General features: G+C 40.3%; 1 protein-coding gene across 4 annotated transcripts in view; it reads right to left on the reverse strand.

The window, feature by feature from the left end:
- Positions 1–24190, reverse strand: part of PRORP (protein only RNase P catalytic subunit) — a 53568-nt gene that overhangs the window by 3062 nt on the left and 26316 nt on the right. For 3 of the 4 annotated variants that reach the window (XM_065064061.1, XM_065064062.1, XM_005502316.3), the window contains one exon: positions 687–835. In XM_065064061.1, coding sequence (XP_064920133.1) covers positions 687–835 — 149 coding nt within the window. Of the gene's footprint in view, positions 1–686; positions 836–22241; positions 22634–24190 lie in introns of those variants that run through there. The other variant, XM_065064063.1, reaches the window with a different exon arrangement.

Here is a 24190-nt window from a genome sequence, read left to right on the forward strand (position 1 = left end):
TTCAGGGAAGTTCAGGGAATTTGAATCACAGAAGAAACAGCAGAGCTGGGTGAAGGATCAACAGTGCCCAACTTGGATGAAGACCAGGTGGAGCTGGAACCGAAGGGAGCTGAGACTCATTGCAGGAGGAAAGCAGGGCAAGCAGAGGGGACACTGAGGAAGAGGCGAGTTAGAGACAAGAACGGGTTTGACTGGGCAAGAGCAAGGGGGTTGTGCTTCTTAAATTAGAGAGGCAGAGGGTCCATTTCCACTCACAGAAATATTCTCCTCCACAAGCAGCAAGGAAGTCAGCGGTCCAGACTCTCCACACTCCTGGGCTACCAAACAACACTGGCCAGGCACAAAATTCATCTCTCCCATGCAGGGCTGACACAGCAGACCACGATGTGCACTGATGCTATCAGGTATTCTGATAGTTCAGGCCACTATCGCCTTGGAAGTGGTTTTGAGTTATAAATCCTAATAAACCCTACAACATGATGCTAAGTGATGAAATTCTTCATGATACAGCTTTAATATGTATTGTTTTTTGAAGCAAGTACAGCAAGTGATATGTTTCTCTTTCACACACACAGCATGGGAGATACTAGTAATGGTACCAAAAACTGCAGCTGTTTATACTGATTTAAAATGCACATAAATCAAGTGTTCGTCTCCAATACATTTGGCCATTTTCTTAAACTTACATATTTTCAGCAAAGAAGAAGTCTGCCTTATTCTGCATTTCCTTCATAACCTCTCTTTTCCAGTTTGGAGAGTTACTCAGCATGTGTTTGCGGCCCAGCACAAGCAATCGAGCATTCCCTTTTGCCAGGCAGTTGACAGCTTCAAATAGCTGCAGAAAACAAAGGAAACGCAACAATTTTTTTAGCTGTAAAAACAGACTGACAGGAAACACTTTCACATCTGTGTCTCAAATAGTGGGACTTCTAGCATACCCTTACTTCCCACAGTTCTTAACTGCAACATGAATTGAGCATATAACTAATCTAACTCCCTAGTGACAAAGAAAAATAACCCAAATAATTCATTGTAGGAAGCTTCTGTCAAACACACAGAAAATACATTGCTATTATAAACCTCTCCCAGCTCCTGCAGCTTGAGTGACATGAATGAACTCAGGAAGAGTTGTAAGGAGATTTCAGAATTTCAGAGTCAGCTCAGGGAACCGAATCACATGGGGATTTAAGTAATACCTACTTTTTGAAATGATTCGGTGCTGAAGCCTTTGTTGGTTATCAGAGGATCCACACTGCATTTCCAGCTCCACCTATTGTCCAAATTGCAGAACTACATGTGATCTGGCTGCCCTGGGAGGAGAAGCCAGCGGCGGTGAGAGGCAGTCTGTGACCTCAGGATGAAGGTCTATGAAAGCCACATCCCGACTCGCCTCCCACTTAACGAACCGACATCCTGGGGTAGCAAGTTCACTGCTACGCCAGTTTCTCTTCAGATGGACTTTTCACCAGCTGCTTTGGGCTGTGCCTGCTCAGCAATAAATGCTTCTCAGGACTCGCACCGGTGCCTTGTCTTTCCCTCCCCACTTCCCCCACAGAGAGCTCACAAGGGGGGAAGGTTCTGGCTTTCAGCACCCAGGATATTGCTGTGGACTGCTCACAAAGCAACAGCATTTCAGTTCTGCCCAGAAAGAGAGAAGAACTCTTTCTTGAGACTGAAGCATCGTGTTTGAAGGCCAAGGATGGTACGCTCGACCTTCAGGGAAAGGCGCTTCCTCATTTTTACCTGCATTTGCTGCCACTAGTCGTCAATATACAATCCCCTGGTATTTCTCTAACCTCTCTTCCTCTAGCTACTTCCCTCTTCCCTGTTACGTCTTCTCCCTGTAACACCTCTAATTGCCTTTGTCCTCTTGCTCTCTCCTTTCCCTCCTGTTTGTGATTCTTATAATTGTTATCATTATCTTTTGTTTCAGGGGCTAGAAAGAATTGTTCTTCTAACTCTTGGGTACAATTTTGCAATGCATTTAGTTTGTTCTACCTGCAAGTAGCGGTGGAAAGGGGTGGTCCTGCTCAGTCTTCTCTCAACTGCACATTCCCACTACTTCTGTTGCATCAGATCTAACAATGTCACGACCACCTACGAGCTCACTGATCCAGCAAATAAAGTATTTCTGCAGGGTTGAGCTTGTGGCCACACAACTGACAGGCCTGAGTCAAAAGCGATGACTGATGGGAAAGCAGCACTGGAGGTGGTGAGGGGAGGGAGCTGGGACCACCCTGCTCAGCACAAGGCCTGCGGATGCATCCAAGTCAGTGTGTCACAAATCTGGACCTGAGGATTTGAGAGAGGAGGCCAGAAGATTTTCTACATTAATTTGAACTGTTGACCTATAAGCTGCTGTTACCAATATTGACTCTCTTTTCGTGGTGCCGTAGGATCTCAGTGTTCAGGCAAAGCACAAGAGCCTAACAGCACCTACTGAAACTGGCTTCCCCTTTCTGAGATCGTGCTGTACATCGGCTATTTCCCTACATGCATACATCTACTTTTCCATGGTTAAAACAAACAGGACATCATGTGAGCAGGAAAAGGCCAGATGTAATAGTTTCTGCCTATATAATGGCAGGTAAAAATAAAAATGGCATTCTCTCCATTGCATGTCCTGAATCTTTGGAGATACATTTCAGAACTCTTACTGGAGCACAGAATTGAAAGATACAAACAAAAGCCATTTTTATCTTACCAGAAAGCTTTCCAAGTAACTATATTAAGTAATAACATATATTTTTGTTTATGTCACATAATTTATTTGATTATTAAATTACGAGGTTATTAAAAATTGAAAAAACAAAGTTCAGTTATTCAGTATTGACATTTCTTTTTAAAATGTCTCCTCTGGGCAGTGAAAACTGGCTCATCGATTTTACTTGTTTATAGTCACTTTTATTTTCTAGTTCTCATTCACTGGCCCCGTCCTGCAAACAGCTGGATACAAATACCAAAGGAGAATGAAGTTTGTTAAGCTGAGTTCATCAAACTTAGTAAAAGTTAGGAATCTACCTACTATGTTCATACACATTGTCATGTAGAGAAGTCAACAGTGAAGAAATATCAACCATGAGTAACTTAAGCAACTCCTTACAAATTGAAAATGAAAATACTTTCTCTTCTTGCCTAACGTTTTGCTATATTAAGGGAGGGTTAGCAGAAGGCCATGTGGAAAAAAGAAAAGTTCAAAAATCTTTTCAAATAACACTCCAGAAACTGATTCCACAAAGTCTAAAATAAAAAACTTGACAGCAAGAGATTCCCACTGGAACAATAAAAGAAACAACTCCTCGAAGCAGACTGTGAGTCAAAGAGCCCCAGGAATGCAGCTGCATTAGTGGTACTGCAAAGAATTGCTATTATGTGAACTGCTGGAGTTTACCCCAAATAAAACCAGGAAATGCTATGGTTCAACACAAAGGCAGCTGGATTTCCAGATACAGATTGGTCAGTTTGGGATATTCCCAAGTTTATAAAAAAATTAACTGGCTTGGATCCAGCTCCCTTAAGTCTTTCTGAAGGTTATAAATAGTGTCACATTGTACCTGTTAGTCATATGGACTTTCTTCTCCTACATGTTATTAGCATATGAGGTTCTCTAGTATGAAGTGCTTCTGGGAAAAAATTCAGGGGTCGGTATAAATTAGGTACAGTTTTGCAATGGAAAGACTCAGGCTTAAATCATAATAAAATTAACGGGAATCACCATTGTAAAATTTAGAAACTCCTGCTTGCATAACAGCACACTGTCCACACTTACCACAAAGGTTAACCTTTACTTACACAACTAAAACACAGAAGATAGAAATTATTTTTGCCTCTACAAGATAAAAATAATTTTGTTCTGCACACTCCCTTGCCTGATGCAACTTTACTACAGAGCATTCGATCTCATTTTAGGCTCGGGCATTTAACAGAGGTGGGCTACAGAGAGTCACAGAACTTACAAGGGGGGTTTCCTAAGTGTGTTACTCCCACACCTGGCTGCTTCTCAAGAAAGGAAGACATGAGACACACAGTTAACACTTGTTTTAGTCATAGAGGAAACTGAACATAATGCTTTTAACAAAAAAACAGCAGTAGTGATCTCTCACTTAAAAAGACATGAATGTTTTATTCATCTAGTATTTCCAAAAGTTATCTAAAAATTATTGTTATCTGCCACTACACAATGTAAATATGTTATATGCAATAAGCTCTATGCAAATGCACCCTTTGAATGTTCCCACATTCAGGCAGCAAACATCAGATGCTCAGTTGGATAATCTGTTCAAAAGGCAATCTGTATAAAACATTAAAACATATACAACACACATTCCCTATGCTATCAATTTTCTTGAGAATAAGGATTAGAAAATTAGCAAAAGAACAACCTTTTATGAATATTATTATCGTTCAAATTTGGACAGCAGAGTATATAAAAATACATATCTGAAAACAGGAATTATAAGATGCCATTTTGCAGAGAAGAGAAAATAAGCATGGTTAGACTGGCTGCTTCATTTCACATGGCAAGATGTGGCTGAGGCAGAGTAGCAGCAAGTTGTGAACCGCTGCTCTTCTGCAGAAATCACTGGCCGCACAACAAGGCACTAGAATTACTACTGGATTTAATAGATAACTGCTACTGCATTCAGTCTTATTTTATTTTCCTCTGACAGGGTACACCATGATCCATGTTTCTTTCTGACCTACATAGACATTTTAATCACCTGTTTGTGGAGATCACTAGATCCTTCTCCAAGGAACTTGTGCTCATTAGCACCTGCTGAATATGCTGGGCTTGCAATCCCTCTCATCATTTATCAGTTACATTTAAATTATTCTCATGCTGTCTCCAGTCTGTGTTTAATTAGATCTTTCTCAAGCTTCTCCTAAACCTTAACATTTTACTTACAATGCAAAAACCTGTGTGCTCACAGCACTTCAGCAAACGACTCCGAGGGAGCCAGGTTGCAGCCACAAAGTATGAAACTACACACAGATCAATGGAAGAGTCAAGACCAGCTGTTCACAAACATATCAAATATCTCCCAATGTGGTTCTTGTAAGCACACTGCTAATAATTTTTCTACTTAAAAAAAAAAACATATCCATAATTAAATGGATGTATGTAGCCAGTGTGCATGTTCTTTCTGCACCCTAATCTGTCTATCAGTGAAGAAGCAGCACACTTGTACAGTACTTTGGCTGAGCGTGTATATTTATCTTTCCTTGGGACAGTCCCAGAGATACGAGCTATTTCCCCACACGTAAATGAGTTCTTTTTTGTTTTGCAGCAATGCCATTTTATGGAATTTCCCCTCCACCACCAAGCTGCTGCCCTCCTACCACTGTGCACCTTTTTTTCTTTTTTTTCTCTCTCTTGTGCTGATATTATCTATTTGTTGGGCCATGTTGCCAACCAGATCAGAGCATAATCACAACTGCGCTCACACACCAGGGCAGGAACTTCTGGATCAGCGGAGCCAGAGAGAAAAGAGGCGGGGAGGCAGAGCAGTAGGACAGAGAACGCATGCTCCACAGGATAATGCTGATGGTGAACACCTCATACCATGTAAAAAAGCCTGAGCTTTGCAAATAGGAAATGTAGCAATTGCAAATGCTGTAACTGGTAGTTTTACATGTTAAAAATCAGCAAGTTATACCTTAAAAGAACCACTTTTCAGGTAAGAATACATACTAACAGCTTCCCATCAGAAGGAAACTTTTCTATACAAATTCCTGGAAATAAGTTTTGCAGTAACCCACATTTACAATTCTGCAGGATTTAATGGGGATCAAACATAGGGGTTAAGCTGGTAAAACAGGGAATCCCTGTCACACTGCAAGATTAATCCTCATTCTTTAAATTACACAACAGCATTATGAAGTAAATGCATAATTACATCTCCATTTTACACAAGTGCATAATGGAGCACAAGGAAGACAGATTGATTACCACATACAAGGAAGTATGAGCACAGCAAAATACAGATTTCCCAAGGCTTCCCTGCCAGTCACCCAGGCTGGTCACTAGATCACGCTGTGCCACGTGTCCCAGTCCAAAGGTTCACTTGCCATAGGGCAGCCCTTCTCCTTGGGCACTCCCAGTGGTTTCCCCTTTGTCAGATGGGAAACCCCTAAACACCGCTGCTGGGAGGCACACCATGCACTGACTCCGCAAAATGTGGCTCACTTGTATACAGGTACAACACGAAGAAGTAATCACACCAAAAAAAGTTTGAATTGTTGTTAATAAACTGTATTTGCTATCTTCTAAACATTTGATTTCACTAACTGCCATTTAAAAGCAAAACACACCTCCAATCAGAAATCTGCTAATAACAGCACCAAACTGCTCTATTATTGCAATTTTCACCTGTTGCTGTTGTGCCTTCCCACCCACCATGGCAGCTGCGAAACTCCAGAGGAAACCTCGATACTGGCCACAGGTACAGAGCTGCCGTAAATAGTCAGGTGGGGCTGAGCACAAGCATTCTCTCCAAAGGCCTGCAAGGAATCAATTCCCGCCATCATCACATTTCGTGGACTTACAGTTTCATCATTTTCAGTTCCCTTTTTACATATTTGTCCTGGTTTTGTTAAAAAACAAGTTTCTCTCTCAGTGAATTTGCCTGTCAGCTAAAGCTTTCATATTAACTGCATTTTCCTGGAGAACCAGACACATGTTTTGGTAAACCTAGCAATGGAATGCAAACTTAATGATAAGCACGGATGGACATCTCGCGAGAGGGGCAACGAGAAGAAAGAGACCAAGAAACTGACCAACTGGGTATAACATTCCATTCACGTGAATACTTCATATAAAAGTGGGAGATCACGAGGATCTCGTGTGCTTTTCCCTTTTCCCTTCTGCTTATGGCCGACATTAGAAGAGGACCTTGCTAGTCGTCCCTGCAAACTGAGGCCTAGTGAGAGACTGAATCCAGCTCCGGTTGGCTGCAGCGTCCAGTCCAGGACTTCGGGTGCCGGCTCTGCAGTTGCTGGGACTTTCAAGATTGGTTTTGTATATTTTGTATTATTTTCTCTATTCTTATTAGTAGCATTAGTAAAACATCTTTAATTTTTTCCAACTCTCTTCACTCTGTGCTTCTTTTCCTCCCAATTGCCTCTCCTTAGTGAAAAGGGGGGAGAGGGAGGGGGAAGTGTGGTGGGGGGAGAGGAGGTTAACAATACATCTGCCAGGGTTTTATTGTCACCCCACAATCTTAACCCTCGACAATATTGTAGACAAAGAAGCTCAAAAAACCTACTTTAGTACCACACCAGGAAAGAGACACAATGGGAAGCCAGAGCTTCTTCCCATGGCATGGCCAATTGCCCAGGGAAGGTGAGGGAGCTGCTTGCAAGACAGGCTGAACTTTCTTACTGAGCCTGGCAATTTCACCAAAGCAGATCCAACATGGTTATCACAGCAGCACACATAATAGAAGCTGCTTCTTATATTATCTACAGTTTTACTGATGACACAGTGTACATTAATCAACAAGTCCTCTTTATGCAAATGCAGGAACAGCACAGACATTTATTGAGCCCCTAGGGATCACCTGCCCCTGACTAGCAAGGGGGAGCTACTTGGCAGGGAAAGCAGTGATGGATGAGTCAGTGACCGTCACGAAGCTTCATCAGCCTGGTTTACTTTATGCTCTTGAGACAGCCACAAGTTAACACCTGGGAAACACCCCTTACAATACTGGGGATCTCTGCAATACTGCAGAAACAATAATGTTGGGAATATTTGTATCCTGTGTTACAATACCACTATTTAGATTGATGCAACACATACATCATCATGCAAAACTCTACCAGTGACAGGACTTCACCATCACTGATAGCAATCACACTACATTTAACATGTTTTAACCAGTCTGCATTGACTCAACACTTAGAATTGACTTATCCTCTCTTGACGCATTCACTACAGATATGTCTTAACTCCTTATCACAATTCATTAAAATTTGCAGTATATTTTTAGATGCCAGCTTTTGCTCTTGACTTCACTGTCCACTATATTAATCAAAGGCAGATTATTGCTTGAGTAGGAAAAGTAAATCCAAGTTGATTTAATATAGATTGAGGATGGTATAGTAGCCTCAGTCTGCTCAGACGAGGAGACGCCTAAACACAGCTCGGCTGCTTGGAGAGTAAGTTTTTCTTCCAGGCATCCTGAGGATGCTTCTGCAGCCAGGTCCACACTGGCTGCGTACTGAGACACCTGGTGCCCCCGCACAGTCCGTGTTCCCGCTGACGCAGAACTTGGCTCAAGGGCAGCACGGGATGAATGTAGAGATATTGCTTCCAGGCAGGTCAGAACGGCCTACAAGGACACTCCAGGGACCGTGGCCAAGGTAACAACCCCTCTTGAATCCTGGGTAGTGGGGAGAGTAAAGCAGAGCAACTGTGAACAGCTTCAGGTCAGGTACAGAAGCGATAGCATAATTCATTTTTTCCTGTGTTCATGGTACCTTGGCAATTATGCCAGTAATGGAGATGTCTTTAATTAGAACTCTACTTGATTTCAACTGAAGGTGCAACCTGCTCAAGATAATCTCTGAAACTGATCTGAATGTAGAAGTAACATGTTTGTCAATATGCTCTGACATTATATTTTGCTATAGTATAAACTGCAGGTAAAATTTCCAATTTCAAACAAGCCACACATTTTTTTATTCTACTGACCAGCCCAGAGAACCGCACAATACAAACCAAACCTTTGTAAATTAACTTTAGGTTTGGAAATCCTGTTATGAATTTTTCCTGTGCAACATGAAGATAGGGACAGGTCCCTATCCTTCCCAGCAGAGAGCCATGTAAGAAAAAAAAGGTTTTGAAACAGATGTTTTCTAACATATAGTCTAATTATGGCCATATTGTGCTCTCTTTTGTTCCCAAAAGGCACTACAAGTAGTGATTTGATGGACAGTGAAGCAGTATGTCTTAGGAGAATTAACAGAATCGAGGTGGAAGGCATGCAGAGACCAAAGAAATATATACACAATTTAAACACAGAATTTAAATTGTGTGTATGATGTGAAGGATGGGGAGGCAGGAGCGGGATGATCAGGTGGAGCTGACACTGGCTTTTTGGAGTCTGGCTTTTCAGCATGAATTGTCACTTTTGAAAGATCTCAGCCACTCTGACAAACCTTACACCTGACAAACCTTTTAGCGTGACCATTCTTGCTCACATTTTTTGAACGTCACTCCTTTTGAATGGTAGTATTTTTATCATCATGATCTTTAGATTAATAAATGTCAACATGAATAAAGATACAAAAATGACTAGTAACAGTAGCTAACATAGCATGTTATTAAATGAACAATGCCAAGAACTCTGGAAATGATGGCTGAAAAAGAGATGGACAGTTGGGGAATTGCTGAATATTATAGTATAAATTGCAAAAGAGAAAAAAACAGGAAATCTTTTCTGACTCTGACAACAATTCAAGAAATACGTGGACAAACAAACATTCTTCAGTTGCATAACAGCATTTTTGGAAGTTGAATTTGTAAGTCACTGCAGTGCCAGTCAAGTTTTTCAATCCAAAAGTTTGTTAACCAGCTAAAATACAATTTTTGTTCCCAATCACTTACAAAAAAATAGAATGTTACTTTAAACATGCAGCCAGCCCCTCGATGTCGGCTCAGCAATTACCAAGTAGGCATAAAGATGGGGTGAATATGTAATCCAAAGTCGCATTTTGATAAGGCAGCAACTGGGGAACATTCAGCTCACAATTAACTAGAGCCCAGTCCCAGCAGCTCTAAGTTTCATATTTTAATTGTGGACTGGCAGTAAGATATTTCCTTTCATTAATTTGAATTTTTCTGAATATCCTCCCTTCTCGAGTAATGTAAAAGGGCAAAGATGTTTCCCTGTTTCTGGTCTTCTCTGAAATACTTTTTTAAAATCCAGAGCTCTCTTAAGCATCTTCTTTCTACTTGCACTGCTGTTTCTTCAGCAGTATTTGCTTACTGATCACTACACGTTGCTCCACTGCACTAAGCACTACGTATTTAATCTTTATATTCATGAGGAAGCAAGTTACATAAAAATGAAAAGGCATGAGGTTTTACTTATTTTTGTATAGGCTTCAGAAGAACAATTAAGGCCATAAGAGAGTTTCTCTTATCATTTATCATTTTAGAAAGAATGTAAAAACTAGCTACTAGAAAGGAACATTTGTGAAGTAAATGCAGCTGTGCCAGTCTTAGATTTTCACAGTGTGGGTCATAAGTTATATTTAAGTACTGAAAATCCAAAATGTGAACAGGATCTCTGGGTGATGGTGGCAGCAGTGGTGATGGGGTGTTATGAAAATGAAAGCACAAGCTTGACTGATCCTTTCCATAGATAGGAAATAACTTGGTGCAGGACTGAAATCGGCTTTGTAAGACTGAAACTGACAGTTTAAAAGATACCAATATTTTAGCTCTCACCGCTGTCCCATGCAGATGTCTGCACAGCGTCACTGACCTCGTCTGATGTTCAGTGTTTTCCCCCCTCTCCAATCTGTGGTTCAAAAAGTCCCAGACGGTACTTTTAATCTTTGAGGAAAGGTGCCACAGCAGCTGGGGACATGACTCTTGTAGAAGGCACAGGCACGATGCTGTTCAAGGCACATCAGACGTATGCTTCTGCATGGGCTATTTCTATGCTCACAGGTCAACAGGCTTAACATCCAGGTAGAATGACACGATAACCAAGGAGACCCATTGGTAAATCCATTACTTGCAGTTGAAAAAAATAATTGAACTACAACATGCAGCAAACATCTAGAACAATTTTCATGCTGCTTTTCTTCTGTTTCTCATTAGTACTATTTTCCAGCTGCCTGGTACAGATACTATTCAGAGATAAAGGGGTTACCTTCAAAAACAATTGCTCCAATAAGAAAAATTTGGCAGCTCTTAAATAAATGTATTAACAAACACTACTCAAGTGAGTAGTGATTTCTCTTTGAAGGTCAGAAACATGAAAAATTTGTTTAATATGAAACAGAACATACGAAATGCTCTTCAACGGGACAAAAATCAGCAGAAGCAAAGGAAAGCACAAAGGTGGCGAGGTGGAGGAGCAGCTGTGTGGTCAGTCAGGCCCACCTACCCTGGGCTGACCATGCACCAAGGCTTTGAGCAAGGAGGGACCAAGGAAGGGATCTGTTCAATAGTAGTAAGAGCATAACTGGTATTTCCCAGGCTGGAGAAAACTTCAGGGACTTTCATAGACACCACTACACCTTGCACCGCCAGTCCCATGAGGCAGAGGTTCAACTGTTTCATTTGGATGAAGGCTGCACACCCTGGGAAGTGACACACTGTTCCTGCAAAATCCCCAAAGATATGATGCAGTATCACAAGTGAACGTAAACTATGGGTCAGCACTGTTTTTCTTAACACAGTCATTAACTTTGTCCATCACTGCAGACTCAGGCCGTTTTACTATTAGCAATACTGCAGACAATACCTATCTGGAGATCCTAGGCAGTGAAGGTCTGAAAGCCCCCCACAATAGATCCACAAGATCTAATTTACTCCAGTGCTTTTAATATAAGTTTACTGATAATAGTCTGCGGTACTCAAGAGCTGGACACTGGGCAGGCCAACGTCTAAAGTATTTTTCTTTAGCTCAGGAGATAAGATACAGCAATTTGACAAACAGATAATATAGTCAGCTCCTACAAATTAATTATGGATGATATTTGGCATTTGTCTAAAAGCTCCACCTCCTGGGAACAACTATGTGAAAATCTTTGTCTACTTAGTCTTTTTTTTTTTCCCCTGTAGACAAATGAAATAAGCTTGAGAATATGAAAATATGACCACCAGAACAGCTCAGACAACAGAAGCCAAGTAAGAACCATCCACCTCTTCTTTCATAAAAGGATCTATCTTTTCTAAGCAAATTTCGCTTTGGGGACTCAGCATTATGGTTTCCAGATATCTGTATATGACCATACCAGCCAGCACATCTGAGGAATTCTGTTGCATCTTCTCCTGCTTTGACCATTTCCGTGGACAGAATGCAGAGACCCACCTAACAGCCGTGGGGCACCCAGGACCAAACAGCAGTGCTCAAGTGCAAGAGGGAGCTATAATTTCAGAACTATTTTGCTTATCAAATTATCAGATAGCTAAGGGTTAAACCTCCGTGTCATATTACTGCTTATGTTAGCTAGGCTGGCAGAGTGAATGGGCTTGTGGAAATGAGAGTGAGTGGGATGAGAAAAATCCCTAACCTATAGCATTTGTGTTTCTGAAAGCCCATTTTGGGATGCCCATTCAATGGAAAGACAGAGCTTTTCACCCTGCAAGGCTCTCAAGTATGAAGATACATATTATCAGGGAGAAGTGAGAATGTCAAGAGCCTCCAATTCTTTTATTTAAGCCACTTACTTTAACTATTGAGACTTAGGGCCATCATACATAAATGGATTTAAACAGTACAGTGCAATGTTTTACAGGGATATCATGTAAATTACTTCAGCTGCTGAAAGCAGTGTAGCGACATAAACTTTAGACAAGCCCAGAATAACTACTCCAAATAAGGATCAGGGTAAATCAACAGCATTAAGACTGACTGGTTCTGCTCTATAACTACCTGCTTGCAGCCCTTACAACTACTTCATTTTATTTACTCAGTGTGTGGCAGCTTATTGCTGTGGTGGAAGAAAATTTGTATCAATCAGTCATTCAATCAATCAATCAATCAATCAGTCAGTCAGGTATTATAGGTGGTACTGAAGGAATACCTGTCTTCCACTGTGCTTTCCTCAAACGTGAACTGAATGTAGAAGCTCAAATTCCAATGAACCACAGCTCTAATAAGCACCTGCACACCATACTTGTAACTTCTTTTTCTTCAGGGTATAGTGTAAGCACTACCTAGTTTACCCAAATATCACACCATTAGGAAATAAACAAGGAGGGCATCAGCAAGGTTGACCTCCCCACCTGGATATACACCTGTAAGGAACAACTCCGCAGACGCAATGGAACTGAACTGGCACTCAACTTCTGCCAGAGCGTTTGTGGCACACAATGCATGCAGCTTGTGCACAGTGCCTTGTCAACGTGACTCCTTAAGAGCTCAGGACCCAAAAAGATTCAAAATACTAGAGGCAAAAGAAATAGTACTGCCAACTTACTGCTTCCTTTTCGGCAGTCATAGAAGTGAGCAGGTAAATAACTGAATACACAAGCATCACTTAATTCCTGATTTACATAATAGGTAAGATGGTATCATCAATATGACAGAAGCACAGGTCCAATTTTAACAGTCACTACAGAAAACATTGTGTAAGGATGGGACAATGCGGCAGCTGGAAATGGTAGAAATTATTTGGAAAAATCAGACAGAAGTATCAGTTAATAATTCATAAAATTGGTTGGAAAATAGAGTTTATGATGTTTATATAATTTTGACAACCTCTTTAGCTTCTGACTCACCCGACTCATTATAACTTTAACACATATTTCCAGCTAGAACTGTGAGAAGAACTATTTGGATCATTAAAGAACTGAATGGTGAATAATAAATCCCGAAAAAACAGCATCACAAGCTAGTATCCCTGCGTGGAAGGAAAAACCAGCAGATACTTACAAAGATTAGTATGAAACATGTAAACGATTTGAAATAGAGAATTTCTCAAAAAGAGGAAGCTTTCCTACCAATGAGACACGGCAGTAGGTACAATGCCAGAGATCAAGCATTCAAAGGGATTTAAAAATTAATTTTTGGAAATAATAGTTATAGTACAAAGAATATGAATGATTATTTGATGGAGATGCACATAAAAAGGAGAACTCTAACACAAACAATGCTTTATCTGGTTATTTCTTTATCTAATGTTTTTCAATGACGTATTTTTAAGATCTTGAGGTAGGCATCTTTCTAGGAGGATGGGGAGTCAAGATTTGTATTGTATAAAAGCACCATGGCTACTAATAAGTAAATACGTATATACAGTCTTCAGTTTTCACTTCATTCTCTATTATTTAGAAAAATAAAAATCCAGAAGATCTAAAAACAATGTTAAATCATGTAGGCAACAGGGGACATCAGGTTAAGAAGCAAATAAGGAAAAATGCTGAGAGTTTCTGGAAGTACCAAGGAAAGTTTTCTTGCTTCACACATGGAGACAGGGATGACCGTATCCACCCTGCAGCAGTGACCACTGACCTGCTGCACCAGCATGATGTGCACATGAGGTGACCCAGCACATACAAGATGAGAAACTGCAACTCAAGACCTTCTCTGCAGTTTATTTCAGCTTGGGTCACATTGCTATGACTTTTCTAGAAGAAATCCCCAAAATCCCCTTATTTCCCAGAGTTCTTTCTATATGACAAAGGAAGAGCCCTTGCAGACTAGCATTGCCTGTGCTAGAAATCAGCCTGTGGGTTGGGGTTTTTTTCCTGAAAATTTGAAGAACAGCAGCAGCAAAGGTATCCATAGCTTTCATATTATGTTCTTGGTACTGGTATTCTCACTGTATCACTGCTGTTCCTCACATGACAAGAAGAAGCAAAATAATGTACAAGTCCCAGCATGTATGATAATAGCTTAATTACATTTTGTATGCATAGATCAGGTCTGATTAGAACCATTAATAGACATGCTTGCAAGGCTTCTAGGCATTTCACATTTTGTACTATTCCAGATGGTGTTTGGATTGCATTGGTGGTGGGGATTCAGGCAGATGATGCCCAGTCACTGCTCCGTGCTCCTGCTCTCTCTGTTGCTGTGTTGTAATTCAGCCACCGCAGAGCCACACCAGCCATCAGCCATGGAGACTGCAACACATTGCTGCAGTGGCACACGACAACTCCCAAACCTTTCTGAGGTGAAATTAATTATCTTTTTTTTAAAAAAAAAAATGTATTTTTATTCTACGACAAATAAGAATACATTTTTAAAAACAGTTTAAAATCCACAGGAAACTTTGATTTGTTACATTAACTACAGGTAACCTGCAAGACCAGGATACTTCAAACTGAACTGCTCACAGTCACGCAGGAGATCAACCATTACACATTAAAATGCTGGTGTCCTGAGTCCAACTGGAGGGGTCTGCTCTTTAGCCCAACTGTAGCCCTGAATATCATCATACACACCCAAGTAGAACAAAGATCCTATCAGAAAAGGAATGTAGTTAAAAATGAAAAAGAAACAAAAATCTGTGTGATACCTATCTTGCATAATTGTATGTAATTTTTTTATTCCAGACAATTTACAAAAAGAATACATGCTAGTTATTTGAAAAGGTCTGTAAAATGGCAAGTTAGCTGGAAAGTGCTAATGGGGACTATTCACTATTTCTCAGCACAAGCAGCAGAGGCCATCATACAAAACTAAGAGACAACAGGTTTAAAACAAACAAAAGCACATGCATTATCAGATCCTTCAAGACTCATTGCGCCAGGATGGCTTGAAAACCAAAGGCAAAGATAAGCTGGAAAGGTAATTAAATACATTAATCAAAGAAAACTCCATCGATGGCAATTAAACGTGCTAGTCAGGATGTAACTTCTTCACTGAGAAGTTCCTAAATCAGCAACGCAATCTGGGAGACTGTAACAACCAGAATCATCATAGAATCATTTTGGTTGGAAGAGACCCTAGGATCGTCCACTCCACTTCTGACCTCTGTCTTGATTAGACAGGTTAGACACTGTGGTTTGAAACAACACAATGCTCTTATCTTTTTAATAGCAAAGAGGATATAATTTTTCTTATCATTTCTAGAAACTGACTCCACTTATGGCATAGTTCTGGTAGCAGCCTACAGAGAAGTGACAAGTATTTGAATGAGACCTACTCTTTACAGGTAAATATATAGGTTTAATCTAATTTGATGTAATTTAGATTCAGACCATAGATCACAGCATAAGTCTGAATTTTATTTTTACTTTTTTTTTGCCCTGCCTTCTTCTCCCTTCTCTGTTTGGAGGAACTGCGCAAACATTCCTATAAATAGAATAAGTAAAAGACAGAAGAGGGACAGTCCTTTGCCTGTCACCTCTGTACCTGATGTACAAAATCAGTACTGGAAAAAGGTGAAGTTTTCTTAATAAGTGTTTGATGCAAGAGGTCACCTGAAATGGGCAACAGTATTTTCGATAAGAAGAGTTCTTAGAATTTTTCAGAAGTTCAGTTTGAAGGAGAAAATCTTGTGAACTGATTTGAAGCAAGTATACCGCCAAAGTGATCATGTTCCCTGCATGGAACTTTAGTTCTGGTGAAACTGGTCTCCTAGATTCAAACAGGAGTTCCCATTTCCATATTCCAGACAATATGAAACAATCAGTTTATAAAGAGACTTAAGGCTAAAAGCGGTCGACAATTGTTCTCAACTTTCTACAAGTCTAGGATTAGAAAAATAAAATCACTTTTAGTTTGGTTGTAAGCTTTGCTGCAGGTTATAATAATTTTATAACCTCAATTTAAATATATTTAATTACCTATATATAAATGTCTCTTCCACTCTTGCTCTACAAGTAGAATACAACTAGAGAAAAAACATCAAATGCAGTTTAATGGATACTGGACCATTAATCAGCAGGCCAATATACTGAAATCCATGGGAGTAATTTAGGCTTTCATAACTTCGTAAGCAAATCCAAATTCAGTTCACGCTTTTGTTTCATTGTACTTTCTCTCCTTCAGATAACACAGCTTCCAAATACGTTTTCTTTCCTAGTTTTACTAAAAAATAGTATATTGGATATAAAAGCCAAATATGAACCAAAAATTGATTGCTTTTCAAAATGTAGAAATAAATCCAGACGTACATAAATGAATGCAATCGTTGTTCTGAGGATTTTATCTACATTATCTTTAGGGTGACACTAAAAACCAGTATTTCTCAGGCTCAAATCTAATATTTATTCTTCTACAGAACTGGCCTATGTTAACTCAACATTCACATTTTCTGGCCTGCTTCCCCTATCTTAATAGCACTATAGTCTCTCGCTATTATGGAGACTTTCCATTCAGTTCCCTAAAGACCACGTTTCCGATTTGGAGGCCCAGCACAGCTCTTATTGCCACACTGATAACAATTCCATGATTAGGTGAATCAGTTGGGCTGCCCAAAGAAACTCATCTTGTGGTTTCTAAGGGAGAAGTGAAAACAGCAAGACTGAAGCTCATGCAGTTCACAAGACACCTTCATTGGACTTCATCACCCAGAGTTTAGCAGGGCTTCTCTGTAACATACAACAAACAACCTGTTGCTACAGTTACCATGTTCACTGGGACATGAATCATCAAGGCATGTTCATTCTGCTCTGCTGAATTGCAGGCTTGTACTCCTAGTGATTAGAAGAATTATTGTTACGAAAGATATGATGCAATTCCCCTCATTAAAAAAAACAGGAGTGCTTGGGTGCTCCTGTACTTACCTTTCGATTTGCTGCTATCACCAAATACAAAGGCAGAAATTATAAATACCAGACAGAAACTGATCGAGATCACTAATTAATCACATGGGGTTTATTCAGTTTTATAGCCAGCAATGAGGTTGCAAATAGTAAGGGGAGGCAACACCAGGAATTATCTGACTTTGGGAGGAAACAACAGGGAAAAGTTGTCCAAATGCCTGATAGTCAGATTTTATAACATGTTCAGTTTCTGCTGCTCTATTCTTCTCACCACAAAATGCAAAATCAGACTGGAAACCTCTGAAAGGAAAAATAGTTGCTTAGAGTCAACTGTTGAGGCATTTCATCAGGGAAACCTGCCAGGTCTCCCCTTCATTTCACAACGTTGGGAAACTAAAAAAAATTTAAGAAACTTTCCCCAGATCCACAGGCAACCAGTCTGACTTTTTATTTCCTTTCTTAAGAAGTCCTGTCTACCTCCTACTCTCCCCTCCCAGTGCCGCAGAAGCAGCAAAGGACTTCGGAGCACACCCCTACGGGAAGGGCCAAACTTGGTGGCTCACGGTACATGGTCAACACCCGGGTTTTCTCGGTGGGAGCACACGTGCCAACCACTTGCAGGAGGACTTCTAGAACCTCTGACACACTCACGTCCAATACACCTTCACTCACTGTGGATTGGTTGAATATGTTAAATGCCCCTTCACTTTTTTTTTAGCCACAAATGGAAAATGTCAGGTTTCAGAACAACTGCGAGGAGAGAAGGAATTCCTGCCGACCAGGCCTTTCCCCCAGGTTTCACAGGCAAACAAGTCATCTCCTTCACCTCTCCCAAGAAGCTGAGCAGCCTTGCTCCTTTGCATCTGGTGATCGAAATTTTTGAGCTTGATCTATTCTGTTTTAGGATGGCCCCAATATAGGAGGTGAGTGGGAAGATTTCAGCATATCAATATCAATCTCTTACATGAGGCTTTGGAGAAGAACTTGACTCAGTCTGAGATATTCAAGGAACCCCAGAAATTAACTGATGAGAGCTGAATGCAATGCTCAATGTGCCAGTCACACATCTCTAACACCAAGAATAGGTGAAGTTTCAAGGGTATTCCTTAGTGCTTGAGCTCCTTTCTCTTCTAAGATCATGTTACACAGAGGCTGAATGTGATTTTTCAGTGAAAGTACCAAAAAAAATCATCTTTATGATTTGTGCAATACTTAAAGGAAAAGTACAGGTCTAAAGAATGAAACACATGTTGCAAAGCCAGAAACCTCTCCAATCTTGAGCAATAGGACAAATGTTTCATTATAGTAGAAATGCAAACTTGGACTACCATTAGAAGATTGGGGAAAAAAAAAAAAAAAGGATGGAAAATGCTGGGAGCAAATGAACAAACACATTTCTGACTGCTTTGTTGAGTGGTAAGACAAGAATTGGTAGGAGGAAGAATTAATGAACTGTCACAGTATGACAAATAAGACCTCTGTTGGATGTATTGATTCTGAACAGAGAATGACTCATGGATCTACTTAATTCTTGCTTCATTTACAGACAGCAAAGTACTTGAACAAATCACAGATGCTGCCAAATGAGTCAAAGAATAAAAAAAATCTCTTCTATGCATGACTTTTTCTTGGGGGGTCAAATTTATTAGTAACTGTTTGTTTTGCAGGACTGCTCTTACAGTAGAGCTTATATTTTGTATCAAGTATCACTGTCTCACTAATTGTGTAGTTGATCTCTTACATGCATGTTGCACAGTTAAGACAGACTTGAAGGCCAGGAAAAAATACCACATGAAAACCTGAGCATATTAGTACATTTATTTGTCAACTATTAATGTATGCACAGGTGTTAATTTCTTTGGGTGTTTCACGGCCTTGAGGTAATTTTCAGAAAGCAAGACTCAGAAGAAGAAGTTTTATTTACTGTTTTGCCCAAACACTATAAGCTCTGATACTTTTTTTCCCACTTTTTTAATCATAGAGGATTTATAGGCACAAGAAAAGAGATTTCAAAGAAACGAAATGAGGCTTCAAAGTTGATTTGGGTTACTAATGCAAGAGAATGATGGGTTGTAGGTGACCTGCTTTTTCGCTGTTTTCTTCTTTTTTAACTTCAACTTCATTTTAAGAGATATTACTTTTGTCTTGATATTTGTCTTGATATTTGGAAAACAAGCCTTGAAAATGTGAATAAAGCACATACCAAAATGATGGTTCTGAGCTGAATTTGCAAAGTGTAATTCATTAAGGTTCTTCAATTATGTGGCTACAGTTGGACTTTTTTTCAAAAATTTAACAAGATTGTTCACCATTTTCCTGAAGACAAGTATCCTACATCCTGGTGTTCTCCCTTGTCCTGGTGAAACCTTTTTCTCCCAGCTTTCCCTCTGAGGCTGCAACATCTCCCTACCCACTCTTTACCATACTGGTAAAGAAGGCAGAGAGTCCAGGAATAACTACTACAGAACGCTAGAGTAACTAAAATTGGAATATTAAACTTTGAGTCCCCTGGATAAATATTATTTTAACAATATTTAACAAATAGAAAACCAAAATGCAATAATCTGTTTACACATGATTTCTATGCTACTTGTGACCGCATAATTAATTTAGCCAAAGAACCCTTTCCCAATTCAGAGAGCAGCCTCCACCCAACAAGGCTGCTGCTTTTCCCCTGGAACAGACTAGAATTGGCTGCAAGGGATGTCCTGTCCCCTCCACCTGTCACAGAGCACCCTGGCTACAGCAGTCCCAGGCTGGGCTTTGTGCAGCCTGAGAGTGCAGGAGGTGCAGGGGGCAGGGCTGGTGGCTTTGCTGGCAGGAGCAGACTGCAACTGCAGGCAGGTGTGACCACGGTGACATGCCAGCTGCTGCCACCAGACCAGGATGGGATGGGAGTGGAACAGCAAGGATCTAGCTTTCTCAGCTGTTGTACAGACCCACTGAAGTTTACAGGGGAATTATCTGAACGTATGTAGGCCATTTACTGAAATGCTGATTAAGTTTGGGAGTAACCACTTTGAACTATCTGCCAAGAGCAAAAACTGTTCCTTTGTGCACTGTCAGCCTCAAGGAGCTCAATCTGGAACTATTTTATCAATCTTTTAGATGTCCGAGTTCAATACAGAGATTAGAGAGGGTAAAGTTAGGGCAGAGCTGATCCCAACTACCAAACTGTTTGAAGAAGGATTTGTGAGTTAGCTTTGATCCAACACACACTTGAAATATATCTTCGGTTACATCTAACACCAGCTGGACACAGCCAAAAAGGGAGCTGGCTGCATACCTCATTTACTATATACCAATCTCAGTGTACATTAAAAATAGCAAAGTACTCTTTAAACTGTGCGTGCTCCCTCACCCCTCTCTTGCCCCCACCCCGGCCCTTCACTCTGGGCAGAGCTGGAGCTCAGCTCTTTGTAGTTACTTAGTCCCCTCTCACAAGCAAAGCCAGATGCTCCAGAGCCTCAACATCCTGCTTGCACTTGGATTCCCCCTCTCTTCCAAGGAACACTTCTACAAAAAAGGGTGATAAACAGGATAAAGTACATTAAAGAATTATGTAAGAGTTTGTGTTTAATAAGAGAACTGGACAATTAGCGTGTGGAAATTCCCTTTCTTGATCTTTAGAAGGTGAAAGGTGGGGCACTATGGGGAGTTACGGCAGCAAAGGACAGGGAGTATCAAATGTCATTGTGCTGGCTAAGAATTTATGTAATTAGATACATCTGGAGGATTTCCTCAATGTCATGATACAGCCTGAATCAACTTTGCTTACTTAAACTACAAGGATATCTCAGTTTATAAACTACCACGTTTGCAGTACAGTGACTGACTCATCAAGGCAAATATGTATCACGTACAGTCTTAAACAGCAGAAAAATGAAAAAAAAAAATTAAAAGACTGAATGATTTTACATTTTATGGTGTTTGTTTCTATTGTCTGGATTACATAGCAAAAATAATTTCCACTCGATATCTTTTAATTACAAGTCAACTTTAATGTCTAATTTAAAACACTGCAGTAAGGAAGCAAAAGGGTTGAAAAGAGGTGCTGGCTAATGTCCAGCGTTGCAGTTTTGCAGTCACTGTGTGTGCAGTGCCTTCAAATCAGGTAATCTTACCATTCTCTAGCCCTCAAAAATCTTTATTCCCACCCTTGTGCTACCTCCTCTTTTTGTCAGTAATTGATGAAGCCATGTGATGATTTGTACCAGGAAGTAGAGCTGGTATAAAACCAACCTGGGAAAAAAGGGGATTGTAATTACAAACCAACAGGATCATATACTAGAGAAATTGCCATAGAATATTCCTGTAAATCTGCCAAGTCAATAATATTCATCATGATCTGCTAAGTGCATGCTGGCTGTGAGGACAGAAGTTGCCTGGGGCTACTGGAAGTTACATATCTAGTTTTCCAGAATGTCAGAACACTTCGAGGATTAAATGAGTAAAAATCATTCTTTCAACTTCTGCTTTTTTTTCCTTCTCCTCTCATCCCTCAAGGTACTCATGCCTTATCCACACAACCCAGCCCCTTCCCAAGATGCCCAAGGAATGCCTAAATGGAATTACAAAATGTTAGGGTGTTTGAAAAAGTAGGGAATATTTTATCAATGTTTTCTTATTTCAATCATATGAATAAGAGTTTGGTAGAGTTGGTCTTTAGCGGAACTTTAGAGACTTAGAATAATTTAGCTTTTTGACAAGTAAAACACAGGTTGGGCAGCTTCTAACACAGGCCCTTGGAAACACTGCTCCTCTGTTATGACCTCTCAAGTCGAACAGAAGAGGTCACTAACGAGTCACAGCGTGTCTCCCTTCAACATGCGCCAGCCCCCTGTCCTGGCCAAACAGTGTCACTTCAGCGGCCTTCACTCTTGGCTTTTTTCCATCCTTCGTGCTCTGTCTCCAGCTTCTCTTTCATTTATTTCTCCTCTCCAACCTCTCAATTCCACACTATGTTTCCCTATGTACTTTGAAGGGTTTAACAAAGCAGGCTGTGAACGCCCCAGACCTGCCACTCCACTTTTTCTATTCATCTGCCTCTGGCGTGAGGACAGCAGCCTCCAAAAGGGGACGTCTGGTGGCAGTGCCAGCCCTCAAAGGACAGCGGAGAGTGTTCAGAGAGTGCACTTGCACAGATGGGCAACTGCTCGGCAGCAACAGCAGTAACCAGGGAAGCAACACATGCAGAGATTCCTGTGGCCTTCTTCCCTCATCTGGAAGAAAGGTCTGGAGACAGAAGAAAAGATTGCTCTGCTTTGTGGTTTTTTGTTTGTTTTTTGTTTTTCCCTTTCTGTTTTTATCAGTCTTGAAAAAAAAAAGAAAAACAAGAATACATGCTTCTTGTCAGAATTATCCAAAATAAGAACAAAGATACAGTCCCTTCCTGTCATGTTACAGCACAGGAGTCACAAAGAAATAAACCAGAATTTGCTAGCATCTAGCACAAACTCGCATTTAAACAATGTTTCCGTTTGGAAAAAAAATGTAAACTGAATAGTTAATACTGTAATCTTGTATAAAGACATCTATAATAAAACATAATTTTTAAAGTATTTCAATTAGTAGAGAGGCTCAATACAGGAAAAAGTCTTTAGTAGTTCATAGGTCTGAAAGAGTATTTCTTTTGGTCTGTGAAGGAGCTATTTTGTTGCTTAGAATGCAAATACACACTTCTCATGCCAAAAAAAGGGACTACTCAGCCAGTGAATATCTACAAGTATAAGGCAGGAGTAACAAGCATGTCCATCCTACCTCATGTAATGACTCCACACGCTCAAGAACGGGATCCAGATAACAGGAGCAGCAAAAGGCTGGCTAGCGGAAGCTCCAATTATTAACATTTTTTGTGCATGACAAAATAACAACAACATAGCTCAGAGAACAAGTAAATTTTAGCTAAGAGAATCTTCTTCTGGAGGTAAGATTGGGTGAGCCCAAGTTACTGCTCTGTTGTGCAGGAAGGGAAGGCAGATCTTCCTAAAAATCCTTCTAGTCTGTAAATACCTGGGATTCAAGAGAGATCTGACCTGTGCATATATGGAACAACCTAAATGGAAAGCTGATGCTTCCATACAGCCCTTCTGAAGCTCCCTGGCATCATGGACCCCGAAATCCTCTGAATACAGCAGGAGCTAAGGAAGAACTCAAAGGCAAACTATGCTGCTCAGCATGCTAATACCTCCTAGTAAGATTTCTGATCAGAAACCAGCAGTATTTAACCATCAGTCCGGCTCTGTGCTCCATTGCCTCCAGCTTGCACAGACCATTTGGGATCCCAATCAGGGCTGCTGCACTGGGACAGACAATCACTGAGGAAGGACATTAGTTTCTCTTTCCCCTCTTTGGCAGCATAAATCTGTCTTTCTAGATCTTAAAACATTGTGCCACTACATGCTGCCTGAGATTCTTCTCAGACAACCAACGTTTCCTCCCTGATCCCATCCAGACAACTTGTAATCTTCCTTTTCTGTTTTCACAGTGAGGAAAGTACCTCTTCATGAGCCCATATCTCATGAAACTTCACTGCCGCTCTCAAACATCTTTCAGCAAGTTTATCTAATCTCCCTGGGTCAGATGCTTTTATCTACATATATGAAAGCATATCCTGCTTCTTAAGAATAGTTTTAAAGCAGTTCTTAGAACAAAAACATATTTCTTGTAATTACTAGAAGTAAATTACTTCCTTTATTATCAAGCTAATTTACAACTTAGTTTTAATTTCAAGACTGTGAAAATGTAAATTCTGGCTTTGGAATATATGTGAATAGCTACTTTATTATTCCT

The sequence above is a fragment of the Columba livia genome, chromosome 5, assembly GCF_036013475.1.
Source record: "Columba livia isolate bColLiv1 breed racing homer chromosome 5, bColLiv1.pat.W.v2, whole genome shotgun sequence".
Taxonomy (NCBI): Eukaryota; Metazoa; Chordata; class Aves; order Columbiformes; family Columbidae; genus Columba; species Columba livia.